Source organism: Myotis yumanensis, unplaced genomic scaffold (genome assembly GCF_028538775.1).
Source record: "Myotis yumanensis isolate MYYU_CA2020_CCGP unplaced genomic scaffold, mMyoYum1.0.hap1 SCAF_4, whole genome shotgun sequence".
NCBI classification, from domain to species: Eukaryota; Metazoa; Chordata; class Mammalia; order Chiroptera; family Vespertilionidae; genus Myotis; species Myotis yumanensis.
The window spans coordinates 99,135,980-99,150,827 of NW_027223755.1; the positions used below are offsets into that span (position 1 = coordinate 99,135,980).

Sequence of the window (14,848 nt, forward strand, 5' to 3'; positions counted from 1 at the left end):
GGACAACTCGTACTCAGGGAAAACAAATTGTATTGGATTTCTTTTGGAAAATTTAAAAAATTTTAAACTTTGAATTAATTTCAGACTTAAACATCACAAAATAGTACTCAGAATTTGTGTACCTTTGCTAGATTCCCCAGTGTTAACATTTCATATCTCTCAATATATATGCATATAATATTTTTAAAAATATCTTTTTATGGATTTCAGAGAGGAAGGGAGAAGGAGAGAGAGACAAAAGCATCAATGATGAAAGAGAATCATTTATCAGCTGCCTCCTGCACTCCCCACATTGAGGATTGAGCCCCCAGCCAGGGCATGTGCCCTGACTGGGAATTGAACCATGACCTCCTGATTCATAGGTTAACACTCAACCACTGAGCCATACCAGTTGGACTACATACGTATAATCTTTTAAAAATTATTTGAAAATAAGTTGCTAACATAATGCCCCTAACTACTTTCATATGTATTTCCTAAAAACAAGAATTTTTTCTTTCATAATTGCATACATTATCAAACTCAGGAAATCAATGGAGTTCTTCCTTGAGCTCACTAATCAGCAGTCAAAGTTGTTGGCCAATTTCAAGCAATTGCCTCTGGCTGTGGTGGCCGGTGGGCACGGCTTAGAGCATGTGACTATTGGACCAGTTAGCTCCACTGCTGGGGAGGCTGTCTGGCTCGCCCTGTATGACCACTCCGTGTTCCTTGCAGATCTCCTGCTGGGTCATGGTTAGCCAGAGGGGTGGGCCCACCAGGTCCCACCAGAGCCAGGCTTCTTTCTCGGAGATGGAGAAGTGGATGAGGCCAGGCACCTTAGACTCTTTGCCAGGGGAGGAGAGGACTGTGGCTGCTTCCCTTGCACCCCTTGTCTCTTCCCAGTGGGGGCAGACTCCAGCAGCTCAGTCTGGGCAGGATGATGGGGTGTGTTTGGGCCTCTCAGGAGGGAGCTGAGAGTTGATCCAGTGGCCCTCCGGCTGATCAGTGCACCCACGTTACTACTGGTCCATGGTCTCTAAACTTTGATCCCACTTTCCTGTCAGTTACAATGAATGTTGATCATGTAATTTTCTTATAATTTATGTACATTATAAAATAGGAAGAAAATTGGGAAAACATTTAAAGGGTAAATAGATAGAAATTCTAATACTCTCTTTCCTCACCTCAGGGACCTTCTTGTTCTTGGGTCTCCTTTCTTCCTCATTTCTTGTTAAGGAATAGTATTGCTTTGGTATAGCCTAAGGTTGAAGTCTCCAAGGCTTAATAACAGATATTAGGTAAAACCCTACCGTGAAGATAGTATTGTTTGTTCTGGTTGAAACCTTTGGGTTTCTTTTATCAAACTGAAACTAGAAATCATATTTTTTTCCCCACCAGTTTTTTTGAGATAATTGATATGTATCACTGTGTAAGTTGATTTGACTTATGTATATGTGAAGTGATTACCATCGTAAGTTTAGTTAACATCTATCATCTCATATAGATAATATATATATATGTTCATATGGAAAATAATAAAATAATGAATAATGATACAAGAATAAACTCTGTTTCATGTACTCACAGCTGTAAACCTACTTTTGCCCTATCCTGTATGTATTTTGTGGGGGGTGTTAATCCTCACCTGCGGATATTTTTTTCCATTGCTTTTCAGCGAGAGTGGAAGTGAGGGAGGAGCAGGAGGGGATGGAGGAGAAAGAGAAAGAAACATTGATGTGAGAGAGACACATCAACTGGTTGCCTCCTGCACACGCCCAGATGGGGTGGGGAGTGAACCTGAAACCCAGGTACGAGCTCTTGACTGAGAACTAAACCCGAGACCCTTTGGTGTGCAGGCCGAGCACACAGGCCAGGGCTCTGTGTTTTAACTTGTGATGAGAGCTCTTAGGATTTACGCTCTTAACAACTTTTCCTGTGCATCATACAGTAGCGTTCCCTATAGTCACCATGTTGTACATTACATGCCTAGTATTTTTTTTATTTTATAATTGAAAGTTTGTGCCTTTTGACCACCTTCACCCAGTTCTCCCTTCCCCTCTAGAAATTATCTTTTTTCAGTCATCACTTGAGGATGTTTATTGATTTTTAGAAAGAGAGGAAGGGAGAGAGAAACATCGATGTGATAAAGAAACATTGATCGGTTGCCTCCCGTACACGCCCTGACTAGAGATGGAACCCGCAACCTGGGCATGTGCCCTGACCGGGAATCGTACTGGCAACCTTTTGGTGCATGGGATGATGCCCAACCAACTGAGCCACCAGCCAGGGAAGGGTATGTGCACTTTTAATGTTTTAACTTTCTCTTGCTGATATGCCCTCCAGAGCACTGAGCTCCAATATCTGGTAGTCTCATCTGCAGATACGAGACCGCACGGTTGAAGCTTTGAAAACGGAAGATTTATTGGGCTTTTCTAGTTTCAAAAGTAAACATGCTCACAGAAATAAGTTTAGAAAGTATAAAAGAAAGATGTGAGAAGTCCCCATTATCTCACTACTTAAAAATAATATTAACAGTTTGGGCATATTTCCTTCCAGTAGTGCTTTCTGTATACTTATTTGTTTTGCTGCAATTGGAATGTGTATACAGTTTTGTCTCCTGGTTCTTTTAAAAACTTGGTTATACCAATTATTTGTATGACAGTAACACAGTGAACTCTGCATCTCTGAGCATTAAAGTTGTCTCTGGGTTTTCGTTATTGCAAATATGTTATGCTAAACATCTTTGTGCGTAAAAGCTTTCTCTGTATTTGGGGCTATTTCCTTAGTTTAGAGTCACAGAAGTGTAATTACAGTGCTGTATACAATAAGTACTTTTTAGGGCTTAGGATAAAAGTTACCAAATTCTGTTTCAGAAGAGTGGGGCTCTTACTCTGATTATGCTTTTTTTTTAAAAATATATTTTATTGATTTTTTTACAGAGAGGAAGAGAGAGGGACAGAGAGCTAGAAACATCGATGAGAGAGAAACATCGATCAGCTGCCTCCTGCACACCCCCTACTGGGGATGTGCCCGCAACCAAGGCATATGCCCTTGGCCGGAATCGAACCTGGGACCCTTCAGTCCGAAGGCCGTCGCTCTATCCACTGAGCCAAACCGGTTAGGGCCTGATTATGCTTTTAAAGGCTGCTTCTTTATCAAATCTGTTGTCTCCAGTTTTCTGTGTGAAGAGAATGAAGCGAGGTGGACACATGCCCGGTGCTAAGGGTGAAGGCGGGCTCTCGCTCACAGCAGCCTGAGTGTATCCTCGCCCAGAGCACCTGATCACCTCTCTTCTTTAACTATCTGCCTGCCCCACGGCCGCTGAAAGCCAAAAGGCAATGAGCCTGGAGAGCTGCCTCAGCTGTGAGATGGCTGGGCTAATGTCTTATTTGAGAAGCCAGCAAGCCCCTCGCTGTACCCCGACTTTCAGCATTGAGAGTGAGACCACACAGGCCCTTGCCTTTTCTCCCCACGTTGTGAGGTTTTAGAGGACTCTGGTGCAGACCTTTCCAAGATGGTGATAAGACGCCATTGCACCTCTCATCCTGGGTCCACGGCCCTGGAAGTGAGGGTGCTGTGCAGGGGAGGTTCCTAACTCTTGTTCTTTTACCATTTTCATAGGGAGTCAAAGTGGACACGAGAGACCACAGTGGAGCCACAGCCCGAATGCTGGCCAAGCAGTATGGACACATGAAGATAGTGGGGTTGATCGATGCTCACTCGCTTTCTCTGCCCAAGAGCCTCTATCGGAGCCCAGGTACCTGTATCTGTGGCCTCACTCTTTCCTGGAGTCCCTCCCCCTGCTCTCACCTAAGAGATTTGGCTCCTGCAGCCTTGCCAGACCTCTGCCTCCCCTGACGACTCCATTTTGCAGTCAGAGTTGAGGGCTGCTTGTCTAAGGACAAGTTAGTTAGGGTGTAGAGTGGTACCCACCAGGCTGAATTCGGGTACCCAGGATGTGGACTTGTGATGCCCACCCAGACGTAGGAGGGCAGCCTCACAAGGGGACTGGCTTCTGGTTCTTGTTTCTTGACTTCCTTATGGTGTTTGTTGCTGTGCAAAATGTTTTAATTTTACATAGTCAAATACATCAATCTTCTTTCCTCTGGATTTTGAGTTATAAAAATCTTTCCCTGCCCTGGACAGTGGGCTCAGTGGTTAGAGTGTCGGCCCAAGCAACAAAGAGTCTCAGATTCAAATCCTGGTCAAGGGCATGTACCTTGGTTGTATATTCCATCCTGGCCCCCCTGGTTAGGGCATGTGCAGGAGGCAACCAATTGATGTATCTCTCACACTGATGTTTCTCTCTCTCTCTCCCCCTTCTCCCTTCCTTTCACTCTCTCTCTAAAGATCAGTGGAGCCCAGCCAGCATGGTTCAGTGGTTGAGCATCGGCCTATGAACTAGGAAGTCATGGTTTGATTCCCGGTCAGGGCACATGCCTGAGTTGTGGGTTCGATTCCTGGTATGGGGCGTGCAGGAGGCAGCTCATCATTGATATATATCTCTCTCTCCCTCTCCCTTCCTCTCTGAAATCAATAAAAAATATATATTTTTAAGAAGATTAATGGTAAAAATATCCTCGGATGAGGATTTAAAAAAAAATCTTTCCCTGTACCCTAGTTGTACAAGAATTCATCCATGTTTTCTTCTAGTACTGACATGGTTTTATTGTGTGTGTGTGTGTGTGTGTGTGTGTGTGTGTGAACTTGAGTATCAGCTTGCCTAGCTCCTTAAAAACAGCATGTTGATATTGAGATTGTGGCAAATTTGTAAATTAACTATCCCTTTATGTTGAGGCATCCCATCTAACAAAAGGAGTGTGCTTTTTGTTCAAGAAGACTTTTGTGTCTTACAGAGGGTGTGAAATTTTTCCTCATTATGTTTTGCATATAATTTAAATGCATTCCTAAGTGTGTGGTTTTCTTTGTTGCTATTGTAAATGGGGATCCACTACCATCATATCCTCTAACTGCTTATTGTCTGTGAATATGAAGGCTATTGATGTCTGTATACAATTTTTATATTCTTCTGCCTTACTCAGTTATTTCATTGTTTGAGTTAGTTTTATTTATTGATTCTGTAGGGTTTTCCAGGTATATTCCCATATAATCTGCAAATAGAGATAGATTTACTACTTCTTTCTGATTGTTATACCTCTGGTTTTATTTGTTTAGTTTCATTGGCTAATACTTCTAGTACAACGTGGAGACAGTGGACAGTCACTGAGTCCTGACCTTAGCAAAAATGCCACATTAAGTAAGATGCTGACTTAAGAGTAAGCGTTGTGTATGTGTGTGTGTGTGTGTGTGTGTGTGTGTTTGATTTTTAGAGAGAGAGGAAGGGAGAGGGAGAGAGAAAGAGAGGAATATCGATATGAGAGAGAAACATTAATTGGCTGCCTCTACACACCCGCTACTTGGGATCGAGCCAGCATGTGCCCTTACTGGGAATGGAACTGATGACCTCTGAGTACATGGAACAGCACTCAACCAACTGAGCCACATTGGCCAGGGCTCTGTGTGTGTGTGTATTTTTTTAAATTTATTTTTGTTGACAGTTTTACAGATGTCCCCCATTTCCCCTCCTTTAGGTGTGCATATTTTTTTTTTTAATATTAAAGTATCTGTCATTTCCTTGAGTGTTTTCTACAGAAATAAGTGTTGAATTTTGTCAAAGGCTTTTTCAACATCTATGGAGATGTTTGTGAGTTTTCTCCTTAGATCTATTAACATGTATTATATTAATGAATTTCCTAATAATGAACCAAGTTTATATTCTTGGCATAAATCCTAGTTGGCGTATTATTTTCCTAATGTGGTGTTGGATTCTGTTTGCTGATATTTTATTTAGTGTTTTGTATGGCTACTCATTCATAAATAATATTGCCTTTTTGCTCTCAGTTTCGAATTTTGGATTTTGGATTCGGTGCTTTTTCCTGTCCTCAGGTGCTGTGGAACGATGTATAGTTCAGAGTGTCATGTCACAGTTTTTCTGCCTACTCCTCGGCTGAGTTTTGGAGAGAGGGAAGGAATGTTTTCACTTGCTGTGTGTTTGAGTCCTGGTGTTTATGTGCTCCCTGTGGTATTGGTGTGTCGGCAAAGATCGCTGGTGCGTCTGCATTTCACGGACAGAGCTTAGTGGCCTGGCTAGTGTGTGAGTCCTGGCCCAGGAGCTGCCTTCTCCCAGTGCCAAGGCCAGTCTTCTTACTGGTGGCCTCTTTTTGGAGTGGGGTGTAGTTGGATCCAGCATTGTGTGTCCTCGGATATAATTTTGTTTTGCCAGATCCTGAACTTCCCCTGGTTGCTTTTTCTCTTCACTACCCAGTTTCCAGAGGTCTCCCTCCCCAACAGCCTGCTGCTGCTCTGACTGTTCCTCAGGCCCCATGTGCATTCTTAGGTCACTTCCCCGGCTCATGCTCCACTCCACCAGGATTCTTTTTCAGTATTTTTGCCCACAGAATGGACTTTGTCTTTCCCATCATCTCTCCTCTGTGTGGTTTTTCCTAGACCTGCTTTGTTGCCCACAGAGAATAGAGGCGAGTAAGTCGGTTCTTTTTTGCTGGAAAGGGTCACTTGCCTGCTCCTCGCAGCAGCAGGAACTGTGAAGTTTGCGGTGCTCTCTGCCATCTAGGTCACGTTGAAGGTGTGGGATTTGTGAGGTTCTCTCTGTGGTTCCCGCTGACGTGTGCGGGTCTGAGAGTGTGTGTTGGGAGGTTTAGATTCATGGAGCTGCCTTTTCCTTGGTTCCCCTCCCATGTACACTTATTTTTTGTGATTCCATGTTCTGCTTGGGCGTGACCATGGTCTCCTAGTGAGTTGAAAAGGGAACGGTGGGAGTGGTTCACTTGAGTCACTGGCCCGAGTTTGGAACCAGGGTCAGTAACTCCCTGACTTGCCAGGCAGTCCCTGAGAGTTCACATCTGAGGGAGCCTGCGCCCTTTCCAGGGTCTGGCTCTGCCCAGCTCTCTTCCTGGCCTCAGGATTGTTTTGTAATAAACACCAGCTCACACGAGTACAGTGGTAATCAGAGACTTCTCTACATCTCCACCCCAGCTTATCAACTCCAAAATAAGATCATATCAGATGGGAGCCTGATACAAATATATCCATGAATTTTGCCTTTTAGGTATGATGAAATATAGGAAACTATGAACAGCAATAAAGCAGTAATGTCTGTGGGGTACACTGAACATTTAAGCTCAGATGAGTGGTACTTTGAAATACTTCCTAAAACAGCACACACAGCTTGTTTCCTAAGAAGTTATCGAGATTGACAATATAAAATTGCTAAGAAGTCGTGATGCTCCGAACGTTTATGAACAGATATTATTTATCTCTTCAACTTAGAACAAAATTTATTTCCGATTGTAAACATAATACATGCTTGTTACAAAAAATTCTTCAAACCCAGACAATGAGAGGTATAAGAAATAAGAACTAGATTCCCCCTCATGACAGATGCTTTCAGTTCAGCTCATACTCAGCAAGCTTGCTGTTCCCACAAATGTCCCTATAGCCCATCTGAGCAGTGGACTGGCCCATTATGGCATTTTAAAAAATTATCTTTTTTAAAAATTAAAAAAGTGTTCAATTATAGTTGACATTCAGTATTCTCCACCATCTTGACCGTAAATCCCATTATGGCATTTCTTACACATGAAGTCCTGGGAAACTTTTCTGCTTCTTGATTTAAGAAAACCAGTTATGGTTTTCAGTTTACTATGAAGATTAGTAAATTAGTCCCTCGCTGGACAAAATTTTTTTAAATATATTTTTATTGATTTTAGAGAGAAAGGAAGAGAGAGGGAGAGAAACATTTATGTGAGAGAGAAACATCGATCAGCTGCCTCCTGCATGCACCCTGACAGGGGATCAAACCACACCTGGGTGTGTGCCCCGACTGGGAATTGAATTGGCGACCTTTTGATGCATGGGATGATGCTCAACCAACTGAGCCTCACTGGACAGACTGGGCAATTGTCTTAACTTTTGTGTTTGACCCACAGAAAAATATGAAGATCTGAGCTCTTCAGATGAATCCTGCCCTGCTCCTCAGAGACAGAGGCCCTGTCGGAAGAAGGGCCTCAGCATCCATGAGGGGCCTCGGGCCTTGGCGAGGATCACAGCCATTGGACTTGGAGGCAAGATCCAGCCGTCTTGCTATGGTGAGCATTCCGTGTTTCCTGATGGCTTTTTGATACTTCGTTCACACGTTCTGTCTGGATGAAAAGGAACAACTCTCAGGTTTCTGAAATGTGGGCCACTGGGTTGGAGCAGCAGCTCAAAGATTCCAAATTAATGACAGTGATGGAAATGTACTAGTCAATGGCTAGATCTTGGGTTTGTGTTCATCCTTTGAGTTTTCTTTTCATGGGTTAAAATTACAAATAACAGCAGCAGAAATGTCACTATGCTCAGATTTGATTCATCACATAGTGAGTCAGCTAGTGCAGGAACACGATGCCACTTGAGTCCCACTTGAGTCCCACTTCCGGTCTCTGGCTACAGCACCTGGGTGTGATACTTAACACATTTGTGGCTGGAGAGGATATGCCTCTGGGCCAGGCCAAGGACTCTCTCTTGCTCTTTTCTCAGGTGATGGATTTGATGCTCAGACCCTTCTGAGAATTGTTATGTGATGCACTTAGTGGGCTAGAATCCTAGACCCCAAGTTTCCAGACCTCCCGAGTTTATTCTCCAATTGTCAGTTCCTAAATGTTGAGTGCAATGCCCTTGGGGAGTATGGAGGCGCCAATAGTTCTTGGAGCAAGTTGGGTTTTATGCTCACTGGCCTGACCAAGTGATCATACTTATGTACAAATTACATCTTCCATTGATGTCTGTCACCCATCAGTGGCCAGGCCAGGTGCTGGTCTTGTGGGCTGGGTAGGTGGGTCCTCCTCATGAACAGACACCCCTCTTGAGCCTAGGCTTGGAAGAAACCAACTTTCCCAGTCAGAGGAGAGCATATTTCAGTCAGGAGTATGTTAGTAACTTGATTTCCTTCTAAGACGCTTGGAAGGAGTCCTAGGTTGGGAACTGGAGGCCTGCCTTCTCCTGTTGTCCTTGGGGGTGGGCTGACTGGCCATGGGGAAAGGCCCTCCCCCAGCTGCTGGCAGGCTCCTTGTGCAGGATGAGGGCAGTTCATACCCTTCCTGTCCGCTGTGCTTATAAGCACATGGCTCTGGGACATTGGGCCGACTTATTTTAGTTTTGAGTGGCAGAGTCTGTTCCTTTTTGAGGAGTCCATGCCACCCGTCCCACCCTGAGATATGGTAGGGGCATGGGAAGCGCGTGCCTTCCCTGGAGGTGGGGTGTAATTAATATGTGTAGCTATACGACAGATGCTTTTATTAAATGGAATTCTCTCAGGTTATCAAAATAATCCATGGCTGAAGTCCATTTGTACACTATTCTTTTTATGCACCCACAGAGAAGGCTGGAAGAATGTTCACTAAAATAATGATGGTAGTTGACTTGATTGTGGCATTTCAGGCGAGTTTTCTTCTCACAACTTGTGATATTTACATTTTTTATCGGTACATGTAGGCTTTGCCAACAATTAACATTTTAAAATAATGTGCAGATTTTAAAAAGTGTTGATAACTACAAAAAGGTATAAAGGAGAAAATAAGTTAGACATGGCTTTGTTAGCCAGTCTGTTTTATGCAAATAAATGTACTTTCTGTGGGCAAGGGGCAGGGCAAAATGGGAATGGAACTCTCTGGTTTGTGTTCTGCTTTTTCTCCTTGTTTTCTTGCAGGCAGATACGTCCAAAGGTTGTATAATTTGGTGTTACTATAGTTAATTTTTAGCCCGGGGCCTCCAACCTTCCTGCTTAGCCGGATCTATTTTTGACTGGGGTTGACTGACCCGAAGAGGGGAAAAAAACCCTTAGATGCCTGTGCCCCTTAGATGCCAGGGACCATAAAGGCGGGCATGTGAGATTAGATGCTTCCAGCTAAAAGGTACACTTTTTCCTTGGCTCAGGAGTCTGTAAACACAGCTTAGCATTTCCTACTCTCTCTCTTTTTTTGCATCCAAAATCTTCTTAATTACAAGGTAGGATCTGCGGTTATTTTTTTTGTAGCTGCAGCTAACCCGTCAGCCTCTTGCACATTTGAACTTCCGGCCCTTGAATCGTCCGTAGGGTTTGGTGTGGCTGTGAGGGATTCCTGGGGCCTTGCCGAAATGCCTGTACACTCCGAGGCCCTTGCATGCATAAGAAAGCAAGACAGGGCCACAGCCCTTGGGGGAGTCCAGGGCCAGCTGGTCGAAGGTGAGGATCTTGCCCCTGGCCTTAAGGATGCGGCTACAGGAGCGCTGCTCACACTAAGTGCACACACCTCCAGTCTGGCCACCTTCCAGGCTGGAAGCTTCATCTTCCGGACCATCCGGGAAAGGGACAGAGGAGGCCTGTTGGTGCGACTCGAACAACCTCTTCAGCACCACTTGGTTGAAGGTGGAGTTGGTTTGTCTGGCCAAAAACCTGTATAGCTTGACCAACAGCCTTAGGAAGATGTCCTGGATCTTGGGCTCCTTGTGCCGAACCTTTCAGTCTTCGTTGATGTTGTGGCAGAGGTCGACTCCCATGATGACCCATTTCCTTCTTTTTCATTTGGAAAATAATAGCATAGTGTGGGAGAGGGCACCAGGCTTGGCAGGTGCTTTGACTCCACCATGCACTTGCTGTGGGACACAGGATTGTCTCTCAGCTCCTCAGAGCCTGTCTCCTCGCCTGCAAACTGCACGTGACATTATGTCCAGGTCACTGTGGTGAGTGGATGAGGTCATGGCCAGGAAGATACAATTTTCCTTCCTGCCTGCCTAGATCCTGGTCTTCCCTTATGCTGAGGTCCCTCTGAGGAGGTAGTCACGTTGGGAAGGAGGAACTTGTCTTCCCTTTTGTGTTCGTGTGGGTTTATGTGCCCCATTCTGTTCACAGAGCAGGTGCCTCCACGGGGCTATGTCACCTTCAACAGTAGTGATGAGAACCCCCTGGAAGGAAGGGGCTTCTGCTACCGGGATGTGACTTCCCCCATCAACGACCGGGACGTGGAGAGCAGCAGCAGCAGCAGCCGGGGTATGTGTGCCACCCCTCCCCATCCTGCTGGGGCTCGCGTGCTGTGATGAGTCTGGTAGAGAAGAAGAGGGTGAAAGACATAGACAGACTTTCCTCCCTGGCTCTGGAGGAAAGTCAAAGAACCTGGCATGGCCCAGAGAGAAGCAGCTTCCAGCCAGTGTCTCTGTGCCTGTGTGCAGGGTCTGGGGGGGTTGTTCCAGACAGGTTTAGCTTCTTGATTGGTGAGCCCAAAGCGAATGTCTTTGCTATAATACATGTATCGTCCATTCAGCAGCTGCTTACTGAGTGCACTGTGTGCCAATCTTTGTTCTAAATGCTTGGGTTTACCAGTGAACAGAACAGACAGAAACGCTGTCCGTGTGTGTCGAGGGGAGGGGTTGGCCAGGCAGTCAGCATGAAACACAGTAAACTAAGGAGTTGATGAGGGCTGTGGATGAAACAGCTCAGGCTCTGGGGAGTCACCTATAGTCAGGCGTCCTTGTCTTCACTGTTGGCAGAAGAGCAGGCCTTCTGTGCCCACCTTGGGGCTGTGCGGAGCAGCAGCAGCAGCGAGGGGCTGGCGAGAGCCCCGGGAGTCAGCAGCGAGGCCTCTTTGGAGAGCAATGAGGTGAGGCCTCTCCTTATTCCTTATCTCTCATCTCCTTCCCCTTTTTTGGTGTCATGGGGAGGCTAACAGTTCATTTGAGACGGGCAAGTCTCATAACAAGGACTTAATGCATGTCTGTGCTGTGTTAGGACATACCAGGTTCGGGGCCACTCTCTAGACCAGTGATGGCGAACCTTTTGAGCTCGGCGTGTCAGCATTTTGAAAAACCCTAACTTAACTCTGGTGCCGTGTCACATGTAGAAATTTTTTGATATTTGCAACCATAGTAAAACGAAGACTTATATTTTTGATATTTATTTTATATATTTAAATGCCATTTAACAAAGAAAAATCAACCAAAAAAATGAGTTCGCGTGTCACCTCTGACGTGTGTCATAGGTTCACCATCACAGCTCTAGGAGAACCGCCTGGGATTGGGTGACCTCAGTGGAAGCCTCTGTGTGGCTGGTGGGGGAGTTTCAAATCTTACCTCCACTGTGAGGGAAGTGGCACAGATTGAGAGTAGAAGCTGGAATCATGGGGCAGAGAGCAGTTTGGATGCAGCCACGTCAGCTGCAAGACTTTCAATGTTACTTTATTTTTTGAGCAATTCTGTTGTGGTTCTATTTTTCTGTAAGGGATTTGTCCAAGGTTCCACAACTACTTAGTAACAGAGCTGGGATATGAACCCAGCTCTAGATGACCCCAAAGCTCATGCACTCTTCCTCTATCCATTTTTTCTTTTTTCTTTTAATCCTCACCCAAGGATATATTTTTTCCATTGATTTTTATAGAGTGTGGGAGGGAAAGGAGGAGGGAGGGGGAGAGAAACATTGATGTGAGAGAGACACATCAATTGGTTGCCTCTCACACATGCTCCGACTTGGGCCAGGGACCAAACCTGTAACCCAGGTATGTGCCCTTGACCAGAAATCGAACTTTCTGCCTTTCGGTGTGCTGGCCACCACTCCTAACTACTGAGCCGCACCAGACCAGGGCCTTTATTTTTATTCCCATTTCCCCACCCCTCTCCCCTTTGGTAACCATTAGCTTGTTCTCTATATCTGTAGTTCTGTTTCTGTTTTGTTTGTTTTTGGAGTTATATATTAAGTGAAATCATATGGTATGTCTTTCTCTGACTTACTTTACTTAGCATAATATCCTCTAGGTCAGTGGTTCTCAACCTTCTGGCCCTTTAAATACAGTTCCTCATGTTGTGACCCAACCATAAAATTATTTTCATTGCTACTTCATAACTGTAATGTTGCTACTGTTATGAATCGTAATGTAAATATCTGATATGCAGGATGGTCTTAGGCGACCCCTGTGAAAGGGTCGTTCCACCGCCAAAGGGGTCGCGACCCACAGGTTGAGAACCGCTGCTCTAGGTCCATCCATATTGTTACCAATAGCAAGATTTCATTCTTTTTATTTTTTAAAATATGTTTTTTCTTTTTAGAGAGAGAGGAAAGAAGAGGGAGAGATAGAAACATCTATGAGAGAGAAACATTGATTGGCTGCTTCCCACATGGCCCCTACTGGGAATCAAGCCCACAACCAGGGCATGTGCCCTGACCGGGAATTGAACTGGTGACCTCTTGTTACATGGGATGATGCTCAACCAATTGAGCCATACCGGCCAGGTAGATTTTATTCTTTTTTATTGCTGAGTAACATTCCATTGTATATATGTACCACATCTTTTTTATCTATTCATCTGTTGAATAGCTAGGTTGCTTCCATATCTCAGCTATTTATTAGTAATACTGCAGTGAATATAGGAGTGCATATATATTTTTGAATTAGGGTTTTTTCTTCTTCAGATAAATACTTAGAACAGGGAATTGCTACATCATATGGCAGCTCTATTTTTAATTTTTTCAGAAATTTCCATATTGGCTGCACCAATTTACAATCCCACCAATAGTGTCTGAGGGTTCCTTTTTCTCCACTTACTCACCAACATTCTTTATTGGCTTATTGATGATAGCCTTTCAGACAGGTGTGAGGTGATAGCTCATTGTGGTTTTAATTTGTGTTTCCCTGATTAGTCTTCCAGTGTTACTTTAAACACACATACCTCTTGCCACAGGATTCAGATAATGCACGTAAAAGCTCAGCTCGCAAGCAAACTAAAAGTTATATGAAGACCAAGAATCGCTACAGCAACAGTGACAACCAATGGCCTCCCAGCACTGGGACTTCCGGGGCGGCCTGTTCCCCAGGATCTACCCCCCAGACCGAGAGGTTCCCCTATTCAGGACCCCAGGTAAGACCTTTGTGAAACTGGTGGTTACACTCTTTGTGATTTGTGAGGCATTTATTGTGTGCTTACAGTGGGCCAAGCACTGTTAAGAGAGTGTGGTGGCTCTTCCCCAGATGACCTGTAAAGCTTCTTGGGCTAAGAGGATTCCTAAGGTCAGAGGTGCTGGTGGGAGGGTTTGTACCTGTCCCTTCCCATAGGAGAGATCTGTCTCTCCCTTTGGTTACCATGCTCATTTCTATACTTGACTCAGCCCCCCTGAGCTTTCAGGAGTTGGAGAGACAAAGTGGCACATAGTATGTACGTAATGAAAATTGCTGTTTTTGCCTTCCTCATTATGGGTCACTCTGGCTAAGCAATATCTTAGGGTTTACAGGTGTGACATAACAGCTCAACTGTCTAATGTGTGTTTATCGAATTCTCTTGCCCTCAGTGGGCATAGGTGATACAAGATGAAATACAGGTGAGTACTTGCCATTTATTTGTTCAAGTCACAGCTCTGCTGTTCACTAGAAGCCTATGATTTTGCTGGCTTCTCCTTGCCCCACCCCATCCCCTGGGAGCTATCTCCAGGGCCTGTATTCCCAGCTTCTGCAAGCAGCTGCACCACTCAAGTCCTTAAATGCATCTTGATTGGAGAGTTGTTGGAATCTTAAAAGCTGTTTCAGAAAGTAGGTTGAAGAAAATGATGGAGTAACAACTTTCGAAAATTTGCTCCTCTATAAAGGCAACATTGAAACTGGCAAAAGTGGCCAGAATCAATTTTTTCCCAGAAACTTGTGATTCAAACTAAAGGCTTGTAGCAGCCTGGAGAGTGTTTATTCAAGAGAAATGACTGACTGTCAGTGAGAACTGTGAGCTGTTAGCATTTTAACTTGCCCTGGTCCAATTCTTCCACTCTCCAATGCCACGGTAGCTGTGACAGCCACTGGAGCGG

At 44.7% G+C, this 14,848-nt stretch overlaps 1 protein-coding gene and 1 pseudogene across 8 annotated transcripts in view; one reads left to right on the forward strand and one right to left on the reverse strand.

The window, feature by feature from the left end:
• The window catches only part of ANKS3 (ankyrin repeat and sterile alpha motif domain containing 3), a 32,343-nt gene that overhangs the window by 12,271 nt on the left and 5,224 nt on the right, over positions 1 to 14,848 (forward strand). For 7 of the 8 annotated variants that reach the window (XM_070413066.1, XM_070413065.1, XM_070413064.1 and 4 more), the window contains 5 exons: positions 3,601 to 3,736; positions 7,986 to 8,144; positions 10,925 to 11,062; positions 11,560 to 11,669; positions 13,741 to 13,917. In XM_070413066.1, coding sequence (XP_070269167.1) covers positions 3,601 to 3,736; positions 7,986 to 8,144; positions 10,925 to 11,062; positions 11,560 to 11,669; positions 13,741 to 13,917 — 720 coding nt within the window. Of the gene's footprint in view, positions 1 to 1,523; positions 2,273 to 3,600; positions 3,737 to 7,985; positions 8,145 to 10,924; positions 11,063 to 11,559; positions 11,670 to 13,740; positions 13,918 to 14,848 lie in introns of those variants that run through there. The other variant, XM_070413072.1, reaches the window with a different exon arrangement.
• On the reverse strand, positions 9,656 to 10,572 carry LOC139009090 (large ribosomal subunit protein eL18-like; annotated as a pseudogene).